At 39.4% G+C, this 15,579-nt stretch overlaps 2 protein-coding genes across 3 annotated transcripts; both read left to right on the top strand.

The window, feature by feature from the left end:
* The first annotated feature begins 1,657 nt into the window (after positions 1–1,657).
* On the top strand, positions 1,658–7,353 carry LOC149004431 (receptor-like serine/threonine-protein kinase SD1-8). The gene is given in 8 exon segments (XM_089169580.1): positions 1,658–3,260; positions 4,973–5,137; positions 5,239–5,429; positions 5,518–5,728; positions 5,815–6,052; positions 6,149–6,299; positions 6,399–6,422; positions 6,424–7,353. Coding segments are annotated over 8 exon segments (2,688 nt in total). The 5' UTR covers positions 1,658–1,831; the 3' UTR covers positions 6,703–7,353.
* Positions 7,354–7,550: 197 nt separating this feature from the next.
* On the top strand, positions 7,551–14,126 carry LOC149004430 (G-type lectin S-receptor-like serine/threonine-protein kinase At4g27290). 2 transcript variants are annotated; one of them, XM_089169582.1, is made up of 7 exons: positions 7,551–9,659; positions 10,591–10,761; positions 12,332–12,489; positions 12,619–12,829; positions 12,930–13,167; positions 13,268–13,418; positions 13,570–14,126. In XM_089169582.1, exons 1-7 carry the CDS (start codon positions 8,354–8,356, stop codon positions 13,879–13,881), a joined length of 2,547 nt encoding a protein of 848 aa, XP_089025708.1. In that variant the 5' UTR covers positions 7,551–8,353; the 3' UTR covers positions 13,882–14,126. The 2 variants fall into 2 exon arrangements, with proteins under 2 accessions (XP_089025708.1, XP_089025709.1); XM_089169583.1 differs by having other exon boundaries at positions 7,553–9,659; positions 10,591–10,725; positions 13,570–14,125.
* The last annotated feature ends 1,453 nt before the right edge of the window (positions 14,127–15,579 follow it).

Below are 15,579 nucleotides of genomic sequence, written 5' to 3'. Positions count from 1 at the left end.
CATTAGATGGTCTAAATCCACCTGAGTCAATGCCTATACCAATGTTGATTGTGCTCCATGGATTGGTGGTCCACTAGTGAGTTCTGTGTCTATCTAGATAAGAATCTCATCTCATGAAGTCCCAAAGAAGTAACATACTATACACGCTCATCCACTAATTAAGAATACAAATGAGTGGCCAGTGTCGTAGCAGAATTACCTTGGATACACCAACAACCAAATTGATTTAGGGATTGAGTCAACACCACCAGTGTTATATTCTAACATCATAGGAATATTCCAATGTCTGCTGGGTACTCTAATATTTTGTGAGACGTGTGAGAAAGAGAAAAAAAAAAAAAAAAAGAAAAGTAAAAAAAAAAAAGAGAAAAAAAAGGAAAAAAAGAAGAAGAAAAGATTCACTAGAGAATAAATAAAAATGAAAATAGGAGAGAATATACATAGGGAGAAATTCATGGATTGTGAGTTAGTTTTTAATTAGAATTAACCTTTTATTCCTTAAAACTAGGGGTTTAATGATAACCATTAGATAATTATTAAAAATGACATTTGCACCCATTATCTTTATCTTAAATTTTTATTTTTAATTTCAGGAGGGTACCAAACAATGATATTTCACATGTAAAGTGAGAAAAAAAAAAAAGAAAAAAAAAAGAATGTTTAAAATTTCAAAAAATCTAGGGTCCATGTCTTGGCTCAGCTTGGCTTGGCTCCACCACTAGAGGTTGACTACTGCTTTGTTGACGACCAACCATCGACTGTGGAAGGTTTCTTCAGGTATTTATTCGACAACATACATTTTCAGCAAAGACTTATCTAGTATTCAAATTAAGGCCTTACATGACAAGCTCAACATCACTCAACGGGAATTTAGTTAGAAGAGTGTAAACAGAATCCAAAATTCGAAATTCAGATCTCCAATAAACTTCATTTTCGAATACTCAACAACCCTAATCTAATCCAGTTAATTAAATAAAAAATTCAAATCTCCAACAACGTTGATCCTATTTAAGAGTTCATTTGAAGATGAAAACCAGTTGTAGCTGACAAGAGTTTTGGTTGTACACAAATAGAACTCGTAAATTTAAATTTTCAAAATTGTACGTTCAAATTCTTTAAATACTGTGCTTCCTTATTGCAGTTCTAGTCTACTATGGTGGAAAGTTTCTAACTTAATGAATTCGAATTTAAATACTCTCAACACATATGAATGTGATTGGTCATGGAGGATCGACACGTTAACAATGTGAGAATACAAGAAAAGATGCTTGAACCCCAAGACAAGTAAAACGGGATTCAATCCAATGAGAACTACTAATTTTCCAAGGATCAACCTTCGAACACCAGAATTATGTTATATAACTTGTAACATAGTTGAGCATTTGACTACGTTTCATTTGAAATCAAACGCCTTTAAAAGAAATTATACTGAAAGTGTCTAGCGTTGCACCATTGACTTGAGAGTCTTACGTTTACCTGACTTACAAGCAGGTCAGAGGAGGAAGTTTCGACCATTAACAATTCTCTGGGTGGAAAATTTGTTTGTTTTGGATTGCTGAGCCATGGAAGCAAAATCATCTTTGAATTGTAACATATGCAAAAGCATCTTTGAATTGTAACATATGCGAAATCCATTGTGCTCTGAAGTCTGAACCCAAGTGCGATGGCCCATGCCATGTAGAAGACAAAAAATAAAGCCATCTATAGACTTCTGTCAACGATCTGTCCCTTTCCTTCAACCTAATATTGTGTTCAGATTGCCTTGCTATTGTCTTTCCCTTCTTAGAATTATTAATAGAAATTTCTACCAAAAAAGAAGCGAACAAAAATTATGAGTAGAAAAGTTAGGAATTTTGAAAGGGAAGAAGATTACGGTATTGTTCGTTGCCCAACCCATCTTCTTAAGAGGAAAAGCAGGTGGAATCCAGACAGGGCAACGGACGGAAAAAAACAGGAGGAAGAAAATAAAATTATGAGGATTAATGTCTGTTGCTTGCGTCTTTGGCTTGTCTCCTGCTTTGCCATACTGGGTTGTTGTTCTTCTCAAAGTCCTATTGCAGGTAACAGCATAACTCTGAATCAATCAGTCAGAGATGGGCAAAGCCTCCTTTCTCCCGGTGGAAATTTTGAATTGGGTTTCTTCAGTCCCACAAATTCTGATGACAGATACGTGGGGATTTGGTACAAGAAGATCTCCGTTCAAACCTTTGTCTGGGTTGCAAACAGAGACGTTCCGCTTACGGATGCTGCTGGTGTTCTGAAGATCGCTGAAGATGGGAATCTTGTTCTTCTAAATCGATCGGAAAGTGTGATATGGTCTACGAATGCTTCAAAGGTAGAGAACCCAGTTGCCCAGTTGTTAGACTCTGGAAATCTCGTTATCAGGGATGAACACTCGGAGAACTTTCTGTGGCAGAGCTTCGATTATCCGACCGATACGTTATTGCCGGGTATGAAACTAGGTTGGAATTTGAAAACTGGGTTAAATCGGTTTCTCAATTCGTGGAAAAGCAAAATTGATCCTTCTGCAGGTCAGACTTCGTTCAAGATAGATCGTAATGGATACCCACAGGCGTTTTTGTGGAATGGAGGTTCAATAGAGTATCGAAGCGGACCTTGGAATGGGTTACAGTTCAGTGCCGTCCCTGAAATGATGCCCAATAACATCTTTGATTTCAACTTCACTTCGACTCCAGATGAATTGTATTATTCTTTTACCCTGAAGAACGATACCGTTCTGTCGAGGTTGATTGTGGATCCATCAGGTTTGCTGCAGCGATGGACATGGTTGTCCGACGGAGACTCGCAAAGCTGGAGTCTTTACTGGTACGCACCAAAGGATCAATGCGATGATTACAAAACATGTGGTGCTTACGGTTATTGCGACGCTAATGCATCGCCGATCTGTCAGTGCCCAACAGGTTTTGAGCCAAAAGACCCTCAGAGCTGGAATTTGAGAGATGGGTCAGGTGGGTGTGTTCGACAAACAAAGTTCAATTGCCTTAAGGGAGACTATGGGTTCTTGAAATTGCAGAACATGAAGATTCCTGATACCTCAAAGGTGTTCGTGAACGAAAGCATGAGTCTTGCAGAATGTGAAATCGCTTGCAGGAGTAACTGCTCCTGTACAGCTTATGCGAACTCGAAAGTGACTCAGGGAGGGACTGGTTGTTTATATTGGACAGGTGAACTCATCGATCTCCGGAAGTACCCCGACGGCGGCCAAGATCTTTACTTGCGCGTTGCGGCTTCTGATATAGGTACGCTTAATTGATAATAATTCATAGCTTCATACCATTAATTACATAATTTTATTCTTTTGCTAAGAGATAGAATTTAGCAGTTCTTGAATCTTCTTTGATCACGGTTTGGGTTTTGGAGCTGAGTTTGACTCGGTTGGTTGAGTTAATCAACTGTCTTTGTTCATCATCGATGCATCAAAAGATTCCAAAATACAGTTGACGAATGTGGCGGTCATTATTTGAGTGGGAGAGGCCTCCAGAAATAGAAGCGTTTAAGCAGGCAGGCAGATTGAAAAGTTTTCTCTTTCGTCAATCAAGCATATACTGACCACTTTCCACCGTTTCTCAATTTATTTCCTTGGTGGGTCCAGAGAAAAATCAGTTTTTTAGATCGTTTAGTGGGCCCAAACTATCATGGCTGGGCTGAGCTTGCCATTGTGGGCCAGTGGCCTCAGCGAGTTTCATGTGTGAACAGGGGCTTGAAGATGTTTTCACTGGCCTGGACGGTTTCATTAATCCCAAGTCCAAAAGTATCCAGCCGACGAATCTGACTCTCGTGCGAGAGACATTTTTGATTTTTCATCGTTTTGCCGCTTTCTGCTTTTCAAGTTGTTTGGTTTCTACGTTTTATGAACGGAGCAGGTTTTGTTTTGGACGGGCCCACCTTTAAATGCTTAATTTTTTTTTTTTTGAGGGTTTACCGTTGAAGGAGACAAAAGTGGAGGGAGAAAGGTACGCGAAAACAGATCTGAGTAGTTGGGAATGGTGACGTGGGTGGGTCCCATAGCCTTACCTGAGCGTCTAGAAAAGTTTTGTTGGCCCACCTGTAATCTTCAGGGAGCATTCATGGATCTCACCTTGTAATGTCGGTGGCTACGGTCCACGTGGAACAAACATGCTGTTGTAGTGCCGTTTTCATCAGTAATCCAGCTGGCTACCAAGTACCAACCCACCCTTATGGCTTCCCGACATGAAACGGACAAGGGTGGTGGATGGCCAAACACCATATCGAAACCCACCCACATGAGATTATTTGATCTGTCTATTCAGGAATGTGCCCTAATACAATTGGACCACGACTGAACGTGGATTGTAAATTCATTCTGTGCCACAATTCTCTATTGCTGGAAGTGGTGTGATTCCACTTATATGGTAGCTGTGCGTTTTGGGTTCTAGGGGGGCACTAGTGGCCCACATTGTTGGACTTTGGTTGAGTCATGAGCATTTAATGCGCAGGACGGCCAAATCAAACAATTCAGTCCATTGGATCGAAATTTTGGCTCGACCTTGACTATTGAAATTTAACGGTGGAGATTTCAATCTTGACCGAGATTTCGGATCTGATGGACCAAAATCTCGCTTGACCGTCATGTGCATGAGTGAAGCAATTTCACACATTATTGTATGGTTTCATGGGTTTTACTTGGTTGTTGACGTAGTTACAATTTCATCATAAACTCTTTTGTGTCTTTAGCAATAATGACATTAGGACTTCCCCCACCCCAAGGATTTGGGTTCAACTTTAGTGCTGCCAATGGTCGAGATAGAAATTTCGACATTTCGTCTTTGAGGAACGAGAGGTGCGATTGAGATTTTGAGCTCAATTGAGATTTCAATCTTGACCGCTGGCAGCAAGTGCTGCGCATTCAAGTCTCCCCCAAACAATTTACCTCATCTTTGCACTTATTAAACTAATCTCTCTCTCACTGTTTTTCCTAAATCATCCGCAGCAAAGAGCCAAGACTCCGATGCTGAGTCTAGCAGAAGAAAAAAACTGACAATTGCAGTCAGTGTCGCACTTCTTGTGGGTGCTCTTTTATTGGCATTCATTGGCTGTTTCATATGGAAGAGAAGGACTAATAGAGGTGTGCTGAGTAGGAGAACAGAGGAAAGAGGTACAACATATATGATTCCTTTAATGTGTAAATTTAGTTTGGAAAGTTAAATCTTCAAAGAGAACATTATTATGATGACAATCCTATTCTTTCTCTTCCAGTTAGCAGAGAAAAAAGCCAAGAGATGCAGTCTGTTGACTTGGTTGTGTCGAGCGGGAGAGACTACTCAGCTGAATATAACAAAGATGATCTAGAGCTGCCTGTGTTTGATTTTGCTACTATTGCAATCGCCACAAGTAATTTTGACGAAGCAAACAAGCTAGGAAAAGGTGGTTTTGGTACTGTTTATAAGGTGAATCTTCATGCTCGAGTTAAACATAATTTATGCTACTAAAATGAATTTAGCCACAGATTTAATAGCCATGGTTGATAATCAATAGGGTCACTTGAAGGAGGGAGAGGACATAGCTGTCAAGAGGCTCTCAAAAACTTCAGGGCAAGGAATACAAGAATTCAAAAATGAGGTAATGCTAATTGCAAAACTTCAACACAGGAATCTTGTTCGGCTTTTGGGTTGCTGTATTGAAGGCGAAGAGAAGATGTTGATCTATGAATACATGAGAAACAGAAGCTTGGACTCTATACTTTTTGGTCAGGCCCCCTCAAGCTTGGATTCTATACTTTTTGATCAGTATGATTTTGTATTTTGCTAAAGAAAATTTTTCACTTCTATCCAGATAAGGAGAAATGCTTGTCCTTGGATTGGTCAAAACGCTTCCAAATTATTGGGGGAATTTCCAGAGGGCTTCTCTACCTTCACCAAGATTCCAGGTTTAGAATTATACATAGGGATCTCAAAGCTAGTAACATTCTACTTGATGCTGATATGAACCCCAAAATTTCAGACTTCGGAATGGCAAGAATTTTTGGAGGTGATGAAACTGAAGCAAATACTAGGAGAGTTGTAGGGACATAGTAAGTACTCTGAAGCATTCAAAAACAAATTCATGTTACGCTTGGTAGGATCTAATGTCATCACATTAAATGGTTTTCTTCATTCATGCCTTACAGTGGTTATATGTCGCCTGAATATGCAATGGATGGGATCTTCTCGGTGAAATCTGATGTTTTCAGCTTCGGTGTTCTGGTATTGGAGATTGTGAGTGGCAAGAAGAACAGGGGATTTTATTATGTTAATAACCAGCTAAATCTTCTTGCACATGTAAGTCTTTCTCTTTGTTTACATTGAATCTTAACCTGCAATTCCATGTCTTTTTGTTAATCTTTACGACTACAATGTAATGTGATGGAGTTGTTTTAGGCATGGAAGCTATGGAGAGAGGGAAAAGGACTTAGAACTGATGGATGAGTCCTTGAAGGAATCATGTTCAGTAAATGAAGTATTGAGATCCATACAAGTTGGGCTATTGTGTGTACAAGAACGCCCAGAAGAAAGGCCAACTATGTCATCTGTGCTTTTGATGTTGAATAGTGAAACAGCAACAATGCCTCAACCAAAACAGCCTGGTTTTGGAAGGACTCCCTTTGAGACTGATGAATCATCTTCCAAACCAGAGTCAAGTACCATAAACCAGATGACAGTTACAATCATAGAAGGCCGATGATGAGTCTCGTAAGGCCTATGAGTTGAGATCCCATTTTCCTCAAAAGACTTGTGACTTGTGCCCAAGCCAAGGGATTCAAAGGCCTAGGCTGTACATATATGAGACAAGTTACATCAATTCACAGTTCAGCAAAGCTGCTGCTGCTGTCACTTTAGAAAGAGAGTAGATGATATACAATTCGGGTTTGTTTTGGTATTATATATGTATTCAAACTTCTCACATGCTCATAGTTTTGATGAGAAGCAAAGATTACTAACTAGCAGTAGACAGAATGAGGTACAAGTATTGTGAACAGTTTGAGGTTCTTGTTCTTCTTTGGTAAGACATCTGAGATTGCGAGTGGGGATGATCTGTGAATAAATTTTGTTCTTACACAACGAAGATCATTTTGTAAATAGTTTTGCTCAGGGGATTTTCCCCACTAGTGATCACAACCCCTCTCCAAGTATCCAACAGTTACATATTAGTGGATATTATCACAAATGTAACCTCTAAGGGTAGCTCAACTCTAATGGTGAAGTCTTAGCCGATCATGCGGCTACTTATCCTACTTCCTGTTTATTCTAATGTCTAATTTGGTGTTGCAAAAATTAAGGTTTAAAGGGTTGTCTGGTGATTTTAAGAAATGTATCGTCTCATATTACTATTGCATCGTATTAGTTATTGCAATTTCTTTTCTGTACCAAGCAACCAGTAGATCACGGGCATTAATTTATTAAAACAAGTGGAGGCATTGATCACGGCTTGGATCACCCTTGTTAAATGCACCGGATGCCATTGGCGATTTAATAGTGTATATCCTGAATCGCTTTTGGGTTTCAACTTTCAAATCCACTAGAGAGAAGCAATTTCCTCCATTTTATAGAAGAAAAAAGTGAAAGCTACTGCTTGAGTGTATGCCTTACCAAGGTAGGAATGTTTGGTGCTAGTTGAGACTTCAGGTTTAATTGTTGGGTAGGAAACCTTCAGCTTGAGCCACTTGGGAGTTGTGGATGGTGTGTGGCTTTCATCTTCCATGAGAATTGAGACGAGGGTTCGAAGACGACGGGTGGCATTTAGTACAAAACCACAAGGGACCTACATCTTCTGGATTTGATGTTGAGAAGTCATTTGATCTATTGACGAGAAGATGGAACTCTCTGGTGGCGCAATGGTGGTTGGTTGCAGGGCATGGACGAATCTATTGTGACCGTTTCCTGTTTGTCGAAATGCTAAACTCAACTTCCGAATTTAAGAGAAACCAAGAACATGGACGTGGTTAACAAAGTGTGATCTGCTGTTGCTGGATGATCATGGTCCTCATGGACAGTTCGTGGGTTAGGTGGCTGAAGGACCCACCATTTGGTATTTGATGATTAATAACCATCATCAATCAATCAGTCAATGGCAAGCTGCTGCTTTTTATTTTTTTTAAAATTTTTTTAACATCTTGTGATGATTTGACTTCAGCAGCGTTCGGGAGACTCTTGGTCCTCTTGGAGGCCAAAGTCATTGGGTCTGCAACAATTCTCTTATCTTTAGCTTGTAATTGGTCATTATGGGTCAACAGTCATGCGATTCTCAAGATCTTCTAGATGAATACTCCCTGGAATCCATAAGTTAGCCTTTGCTTCTGAGGTTGGATCTGAGGGAGAGGATAGCCACACAATCAATGGCCAGCTTCTTCTATCTTGTTTTCTGTTCTGTTTTCCTCTGTTTTTACTCTAGGTGTACGGTGTCCACTGCAGCCAACAACATCACTCGATCTCAGCCCCTGAAAGATGGACAAACAATGGTTTCCGAACTTGGAAGGTTTGTACTGGGGTTCTTCAGTGCCGGGGAATCTAAGAACCGTTACGTTGGGATCTGGTACATGAACGTCCCTGTTCAAACCGTCGTCTGGGTTGCAAACAGAGATAACCCACTTAAAGACCCCTCTGGTGTACTCAGGATTGATATTACAGGCAATCTCGTCCTTGTCAATCAAACAAATTACACATTTTGGTCTTCGAATTCGTCCAGAACAGCTGAGAATCCAGTAGTAGAGCTCCTGGAATCGGGAAATCTTGTTTTGCAAGACAAAGGAGATGGTATGGAAGAGGAATTCCTCTGGCAGAGCTTCGATTATCCATCGGATACGTTGCTCCCGGGGATGAAACTGGGTTGGAACTTAAAGAACGGACTGAATCGTCGCTTAAAATCTTGGAAAAGCACCGATGACCCTTCTTCTGGAGTGCTTAGTTATGGAATTGAGCTCCATGGATACCCAGAAGGAGTGATGTGGAAGGGAAACATTGAGTGGTATCGAAGCGGACCTTGGAACGGGATTCGGTATTCTGGGGCACCTGAATTGGCACCCAACACGGTGTTTAACTTCAGCTTCACGGCCAACGCAGACGAAGTTTACTACATGTACCAACTCAAGCAGGAAGGATCAATTCTGTCAAGGCTGGTGTTGAACCAGAGCAGCGACAACGGCGGTGAGCTTCAACGTTTTACATGGAGTGATAAGACCAAAACTTGGCAGCTGTTCTTATCAGTGCCAAGAGACCATTGCGATACTTACGGTCTATGTGGGGCGTACAGTTACTGTGACACGAATCAGTCTCCATTTTGCCGGTGTTTGGAAGGATTCACGCCGCAGTCGCCGGAAAACTGGAACTCCTTGGATTGGTCAGGCGGATGTGTGCGAAAGATACGGTTGGGTAGCAGTAAGAATGAAGGGTTCCTAAAGTTTAGTGGGTTGAAGCTGCCGGATACGAAGCATACATGGGTGAACAGAAGCATGAATTTGCAGGATTGCAGGAACGAGTGCTTAAAGAACAGGTCCTGTACCGCTTATGCCATTGCAGATGTTAGAGGGGGTGGGAGTGGATGTGCTCTCTGGTTCGGTGATCTGATCGACATTAGACAGTTTCCTATTAGCAGTTCAAATAGCGGGCAAGATTTTTACATCCGAGTGGACGCTTCTGAGTTAGGTAACATCGATTTCTTTATCTTACAATTACTTAGCCCTTCTGCAAGTATTCTGCAAATCACTTCTAGAGAGAGAAAGAGAGACAGATAAAAAAGACTGATTACTAACTAGTAGATAATGGAGGTGTTGATGTTATGCATGTTGTCCTTCTCAGAGGCTTCAAGCTTCTAGGTGAAACACTAGCAGACACTGACATCTCAACTGTAGTCTTTTGGGTTATTAGATTTCTCCTGTCCATTTTTGCTGTTTTTGCTTCGGTTTCACATTAAAGCTCAAAACAACATCATATCTACAAGATCAACAACTGGGTTTCAGTGTCTCAAAGTTTTCTTGAGTTCCAAAATTTCTTTTTGACAAAGATGACCTGATGGCTATTCCTCCATTATTAGAAACCCGTGCCTGTATTACAGGTTCCAGTGTATCAGGACAGTGGATGCACATGAAACTCTTATCAGGGTCATGTTACATATTGACCTCATTTAATTCAGAATAGTTCAAAGCAATCCTTCACCATTAAACCTTGGCCAGCTCTTGCATGGCATCGCCATTGGAAGAGTTACAAGTACAGTACTAAAGACCTAACCTAACCTAACTAGCCAGGAAACTCAAAACATAAGCTTCTGATGCAATTATTTGAATGATTCATTTAGTAATTAAAAGCAAACCAAACAAGCCTACCTTAATAATGATAGGAATGGGCCCGACCATGGAGAATTGAAATAATGGATGCTTTTAGTTCTTACACGGTGGGCTCTACTCTTCCTGCTTTAAATCTTGAAAACCTTCACCAAGATCTTAGAAAAATCTTCTCTATGTTCACATGGCCAGACTAGAAAAAACTGTAGAAGACAGAAACCACTACTTTTTGCTTCCAAGATTAGTCTCTAACATGTGTGTCATGTTGCTTTGGTGAATACAATGTGGCTGTAAAGCCGTGGAACATAATGATTCGAAGAAGAAGGTCAGGGCAGCAGTTGCAGTGGCTATTGTTGTTTCGGGAATAGTTCTCCTGGGTGGCGCTGGTTTTCTCCTTTGGAATCGGAAGAAGAAGAAGACAAGGCTTGAAGGTAGTTCATCTCATCTTCTTGTCTTTTCAGTGAAAGGTAGTTAATCTCATCACATCGTATACCTTACTGTTCACAATTTTTTTTTTAATTACTATTATTAAACAAAGTATTAAGCCTTGAGCCAGAATCAGAAAGTGGCCACTCTGTCACACTCGGAAGTGCCAGTGCCTTAGCTAACAAGGCAATGACCCAACCTCTTGTAGTATTGATGGGTCCTTTGAGCCATGATAATCATGGATATTTTCCTTTATTAATATTAGTAAAAATGGAACACGGTGATGGTAGCATAGCACGCTAGCAGGGTTAGGATATGATAAAAATTTATATTTAGGCCAAAGGTGGTATGTTAAAGACTCAACTTCCCTAGGGGAGGTCTTGGATTCGCACCCACTCGGCGGCATTAATATAAAAGCTCCGGCCTGGATGAACCTCAGTTCAAAAAAAAAAAAAAAAAAAAAAATTTATCAACAAAAATGTTAATTTTTAGGAAAAATTACATTTAGACCTCCTAGAATTTGAATCAATGACATCTATTACTTTTGGAAAAAAAAAATTCAATTATAAATACCTCCCTGCTATTAAGTATTGGAGTTAAATGATGATGTCATCGGTTAATAAATATATTAAATATCTATTTTACCTTTATTTCTTTTTAAAATTGAAAGAATTCATAAATAACAAATAAGAACAAGTTTTTATTTTATTTTTATGGAGAAGTATTTGGTTATCTATTGTAAGTTAAATTATAGGGATAGTAGATGTAATTGATTCAAAATTTAGGGAGTTTATATGTAATTTTCCTTTTAAAGAGCACTAGAAGAAAGAAGGGTAAAATGGATGTTTAATATATTTGTTAACCGATAACATCATCATTTAACCCCATTACTTAACAGCAAGGGCATTTGTAATTGATTTTTTAGGGGTAGTAAATGTAATTGATTGAAATCCAATGGTCCTAATGTCTATGGCACTTGTGTCATCATGAAGGCCAGTAAGGACCTTTCATTTTGTAATGGGGGTGCTCATTTTATGGTTGGATTTGTATGGGCTTAGGGGTCACCCTACCAGATTTTCTGGCAGTCTCAGGCTTCAAACCCAGGGACGAAATTTGAGTGTTGGGCTTGGGCCAGGCTGGGGTACTCTATGATATAATTCACAGGCCCAGCCTCGGACCCGCTTTAATATATATTCTTGGGCCTTGATGTTTTGGCAGTCCATGAAATATTTCAAGCCATCTCTTTAGGAAGACATGGATCTAATCGTTAACAGATTTCAGGGTATTTAGACTGTTAAGTACGTGAGGACATACATCTTTAATTGACGTGGGATAAGGGTGTCAAGAAGTGGGACCCACATACGTCCCACCTAAATTTGTGGCAAATAAGTGCATATTTAGGAGGGATGCTTATCTCTGGTATGCCTTATCAGAGGTGAGCTCGATTCTGAATATGTGATGAAAAGATGTAAAAGGAGCACAGTGGATAGAGTATTTGGGTTCAAAGTAATTAATCCTATTCTTGTTCCTGTTGGTCTGCTTCGGACCTTCTCGATCGGTCCTTCAATATGTAGTGGACTGCATGTGTACTTAATTTGTGTTCTATGGTAGGGAAGGGAGTGGATACTGAAGAGCAGCAGATTGTAGATAAGAGCCAGATGGATGACCTTGAGCTAACTTCCTTTGATTTGGCCACCATTGTTAAGGCCACGAATAATTTCTCAGACTCAAATAAGCTCGGTGCCGGTGGCTTTGGCCCTGTTTACAAGGTATTTTTACAACATATGCTGTTTGTTTGTTTGTTGTCATTTCTGTTTCTGTTTTTACCTCTTTTCCTTATTTAATAATTCTTCAGGTTTCAGATTTTAATGCTATTTTGAGTGTTGGGTTATCTGTAGGGTGAACTACTTGGGGGACAGTACATAGCTGTTAAGAGACTCTCCAAGAACTCAGTACAAGGGCTTGAGGAATTCAAGAATGAAGTCATACTAATTTCTAAACTTCAACACAGAAATCTAGTTAGGATTCTTGGTTGTTGTATTGAAGGTGCAGAAACCATGTTGATCTATGAGTATATGGTGAACAAAAGCTTGGACCATTATATTTTTGGTTTGTATTTTCCCTGGAGATTCACTTATTAGTTGAGATTATTTGTGATTAGCCTTCTTCAATAAAAGATGGAGTTAGCTTGGTTTGTAAATTGTTGCAGATGAGAAAAGAAGCGACTTATTAGATTGGGGAAAGCGATTCAACATTGTTCTTGGGATTGCTCGTGGACTTCTTTATCTACACCAGGACTCTAGGCTAAGAATTATTCACAGGGATCTCAAAGCAAGCAATATTCTATTAGATTGGAATATGGAACCAAAAATTTCAGACTTTGGAATGGCAAGAATTTTTGGAGGAGATCAAATAGAAGCAGAAACAAACAAAGTGGTTGGAACCTAGTAAGTTTTAACTCCAACCACACCCTTATCAAAATCAGCCATTTTTGGACAATTTAGGTTAAAATGAACATCTCTTTTGTCTCTCTGTGATGGCAACCAGTGGTTATATGTCTCCTGAGTATGCAATAGAGGGGCTCTTTTCTGTGAAATCAGATGTTTTCAGCTTTGGAGTTCTGGTGTTAGAGGTGGTAAGTGGGAAGAAGAACAGGGGTTCTTATAGTCCAGAACATCGACTCAACCTTCTTGGACATGTAAGTGAAACCCACTAACCAGTTGGCATTCTTCCCCCATTTGTTTTCTGTTATGTTATGTGAAACTGTTTGCTCTATGTCAGTCTTAATTGTTTATTTCGAGCCTGGGAATGATAAAGAAAACTCAATGAGTTAACTACAATTATACCAGGCATGGAACCTTTGGCATGAAGAGAAGGCCTTGGAACTGATACATCCATCATTGAGAGATTCGTGTATTGAAACTGAAGTGTTACGATGTATTCATGTGGGTCTCTTGTGTGTTCAACAACAAATGGAGAACAGGCCAACCATGTCTGCAGTTGTGTTCATGTTGGGTAATGAAAGTGCATTGCTACCCCAACCTCACCAACCGGGCTTCTTTGCAGAGAAGTATTCCACCAAGGCAAGTTCAACTTCAAGTATGCAATATTCCTCTTCTTCCTCAAATCATGTAAGTGTTACAATGCTATCAGGTCGATAGAGCAGAATGTAAAAGCCTTCATACTTCAATGGGTCTTCCATTGACTTTCCAAAACTGTTATCTTCTCGCTACCAAGCATGAATAAAGTGGAAAAGTATTACTGAGTAGACCGTAAGCCTGTTTTTACTTAAAAGTAGCATAGTTTTGACTGTTTTTTGTGATTATAAAGATAGAAGTATATAGATATCAAAGTTGGTGACTTCATCTGGAATGAGACATGGTCTCATTGCAAAATAGTCCTATATGTTCATTTGACAAACTAAGTAGCTAGTTTTTTTTTGTTGGTTGCCAATTGGGCGGTCTCCCGGGGTTTGCATCCCGGTTCGCCGCCTTGCGCGGCCGGCCCCTGGCCCCGTGGGGCTAGTTTTTAGCTGCATCCTGTTTTAAGTTACAGACTTCTAATTTGGATATGATTGGTATCAACATCGCCAAAATAAGAAAAATAGTAGGAGATAAATGAATGGTTTGTTTGCTTGTGGTGAGTTTTTCTCCTAGTAAGTAATCAACACCAAATATACTTTAGCTGGACATCCTTTTTTTTTTTTTGTGCTTTTTGTATCACTACCCAAGTGGCTTCTAGTAGATTCTTCAGTAGTTGTCCTGATGTGGCATACCTTTTTTGTACATCTTTGATTTTTCCATCCCTTGTCAATCCTACACTCCATCTATCTCCATTCAATTCATCAGGTATACCTACACACATTAACATTGGTGAGTTCCCAAAGTTATTGTTTGAGTGAGAACATTTAAGACAAGTATCTTGGGATGTTATTTCATTATTTCTTCTATTAGTATTTTTGGTAACAACTTTTAGATCCCTAATCCATCTATTTACATTATCTATTATGTGAGAAGGATTTGGATTTCTTTGCTAGCCAAATAAAATAATAGGTAATTATGAAATTAGAGAAGAACCAGATTTTGGTATGATTTTCAAAATGGTATTCAACTAGAAAAGAAATGCATAAGTTTAGAAGAGAGGTGCTTCTAATGAATTCCAATCTTAGTCCCAAGGCTCAAGCTGCCCAAATTCTTTTTATCCAGTCGTAAGAGATGAATACATGCCAAGTTTATTTTTCTTTATTGTTGCATATTCCACATGTTGGACAGAGTCATCTTTGTTGGTAATCCTGCATTTAAGAGACATCAGAAGAATATTTTAAACTTTGGGTGTATTAGTAGTTTCCAATGAAACTTCCACCAAAGGGAAGATGTTGACAGAGAATCATGGTTATTAATATTTGACAACGCTGTTCCTGCTAGTTTTGTAGTGAATTCCCCTGTTGTAGATAATAAGGATAACCATGAGTCTTGTGTTGGGGATGGGTTAAATGAATGAGTTAGCTAAGAAAGAGAGGAAGTTAGTAGATTTGTGATGTTATGATTATTCAAATCCCGTATTCTTTGCTGGTAGTTGTTGTGTACTTCTAGCAACGTACGGGTGTCAATTGTGTACCGAAACTGTTTAACCGTATCGAACCGCGCCGTCTAAAACCGCACAAACCGAATTTCTTCAATACGGTTCTGATTTTTGGTACTCATACCGTTGGTATATATCGAAACCTTACCGAATTGGTACCATACCAAATTAAAGAATATAAATGTAATTTTACAATTAAAACACTTTACCTTTACCCTATCCCTAATTCCTTGTTTTAGTTTTTTGTTTCGTCCTTCACTCATATTCTTAGATTTACT

This window comes from Hakea prostrata, chromosome 9, assembly GCF_041222555.1.
Source record: "Hakea prostrata isolate BN-2017 chromosome 9, UWA_Hpros_2, whole genome shotgun sequence".
Lineage (NCBI taxonomy): Eukaryota > Viridiplantae > Streptophyta > Magnoliopsida > Proteales > Proteaceae > Hakea > Hakea prostrata.
The sequence above is the reverse complement of the archived record's forward strand: the minus strand, read 5'-3'. Positions and strand labels throughout refer to the sequence as shown.

Bases quoted from the DNA above. Each gene is read 5' to 3' on its own strand.
- LOC149004430 (XM_089169582.1), top strand. From the start codon at position 8,354: ATGGCCAGCTTCTTCTATCTTGTTTTCTGTTCTGTTTTCCTCTGTTTT. The intron at 10,762-12,331 runs GTAGTTAATCTC...GTTCTATGGTAG, and splicing joins TCTTGTCTTTTCAGTGAAAG to GGAAGGGAGTGGATACTGAA. The intron at 13,419-13,569 runs GTAAGTGAAACC...CAATTATACCAG, and splicing joins GACTCAACCTTCTTGGACAT to GCATGGAACCTTTGGCATGA.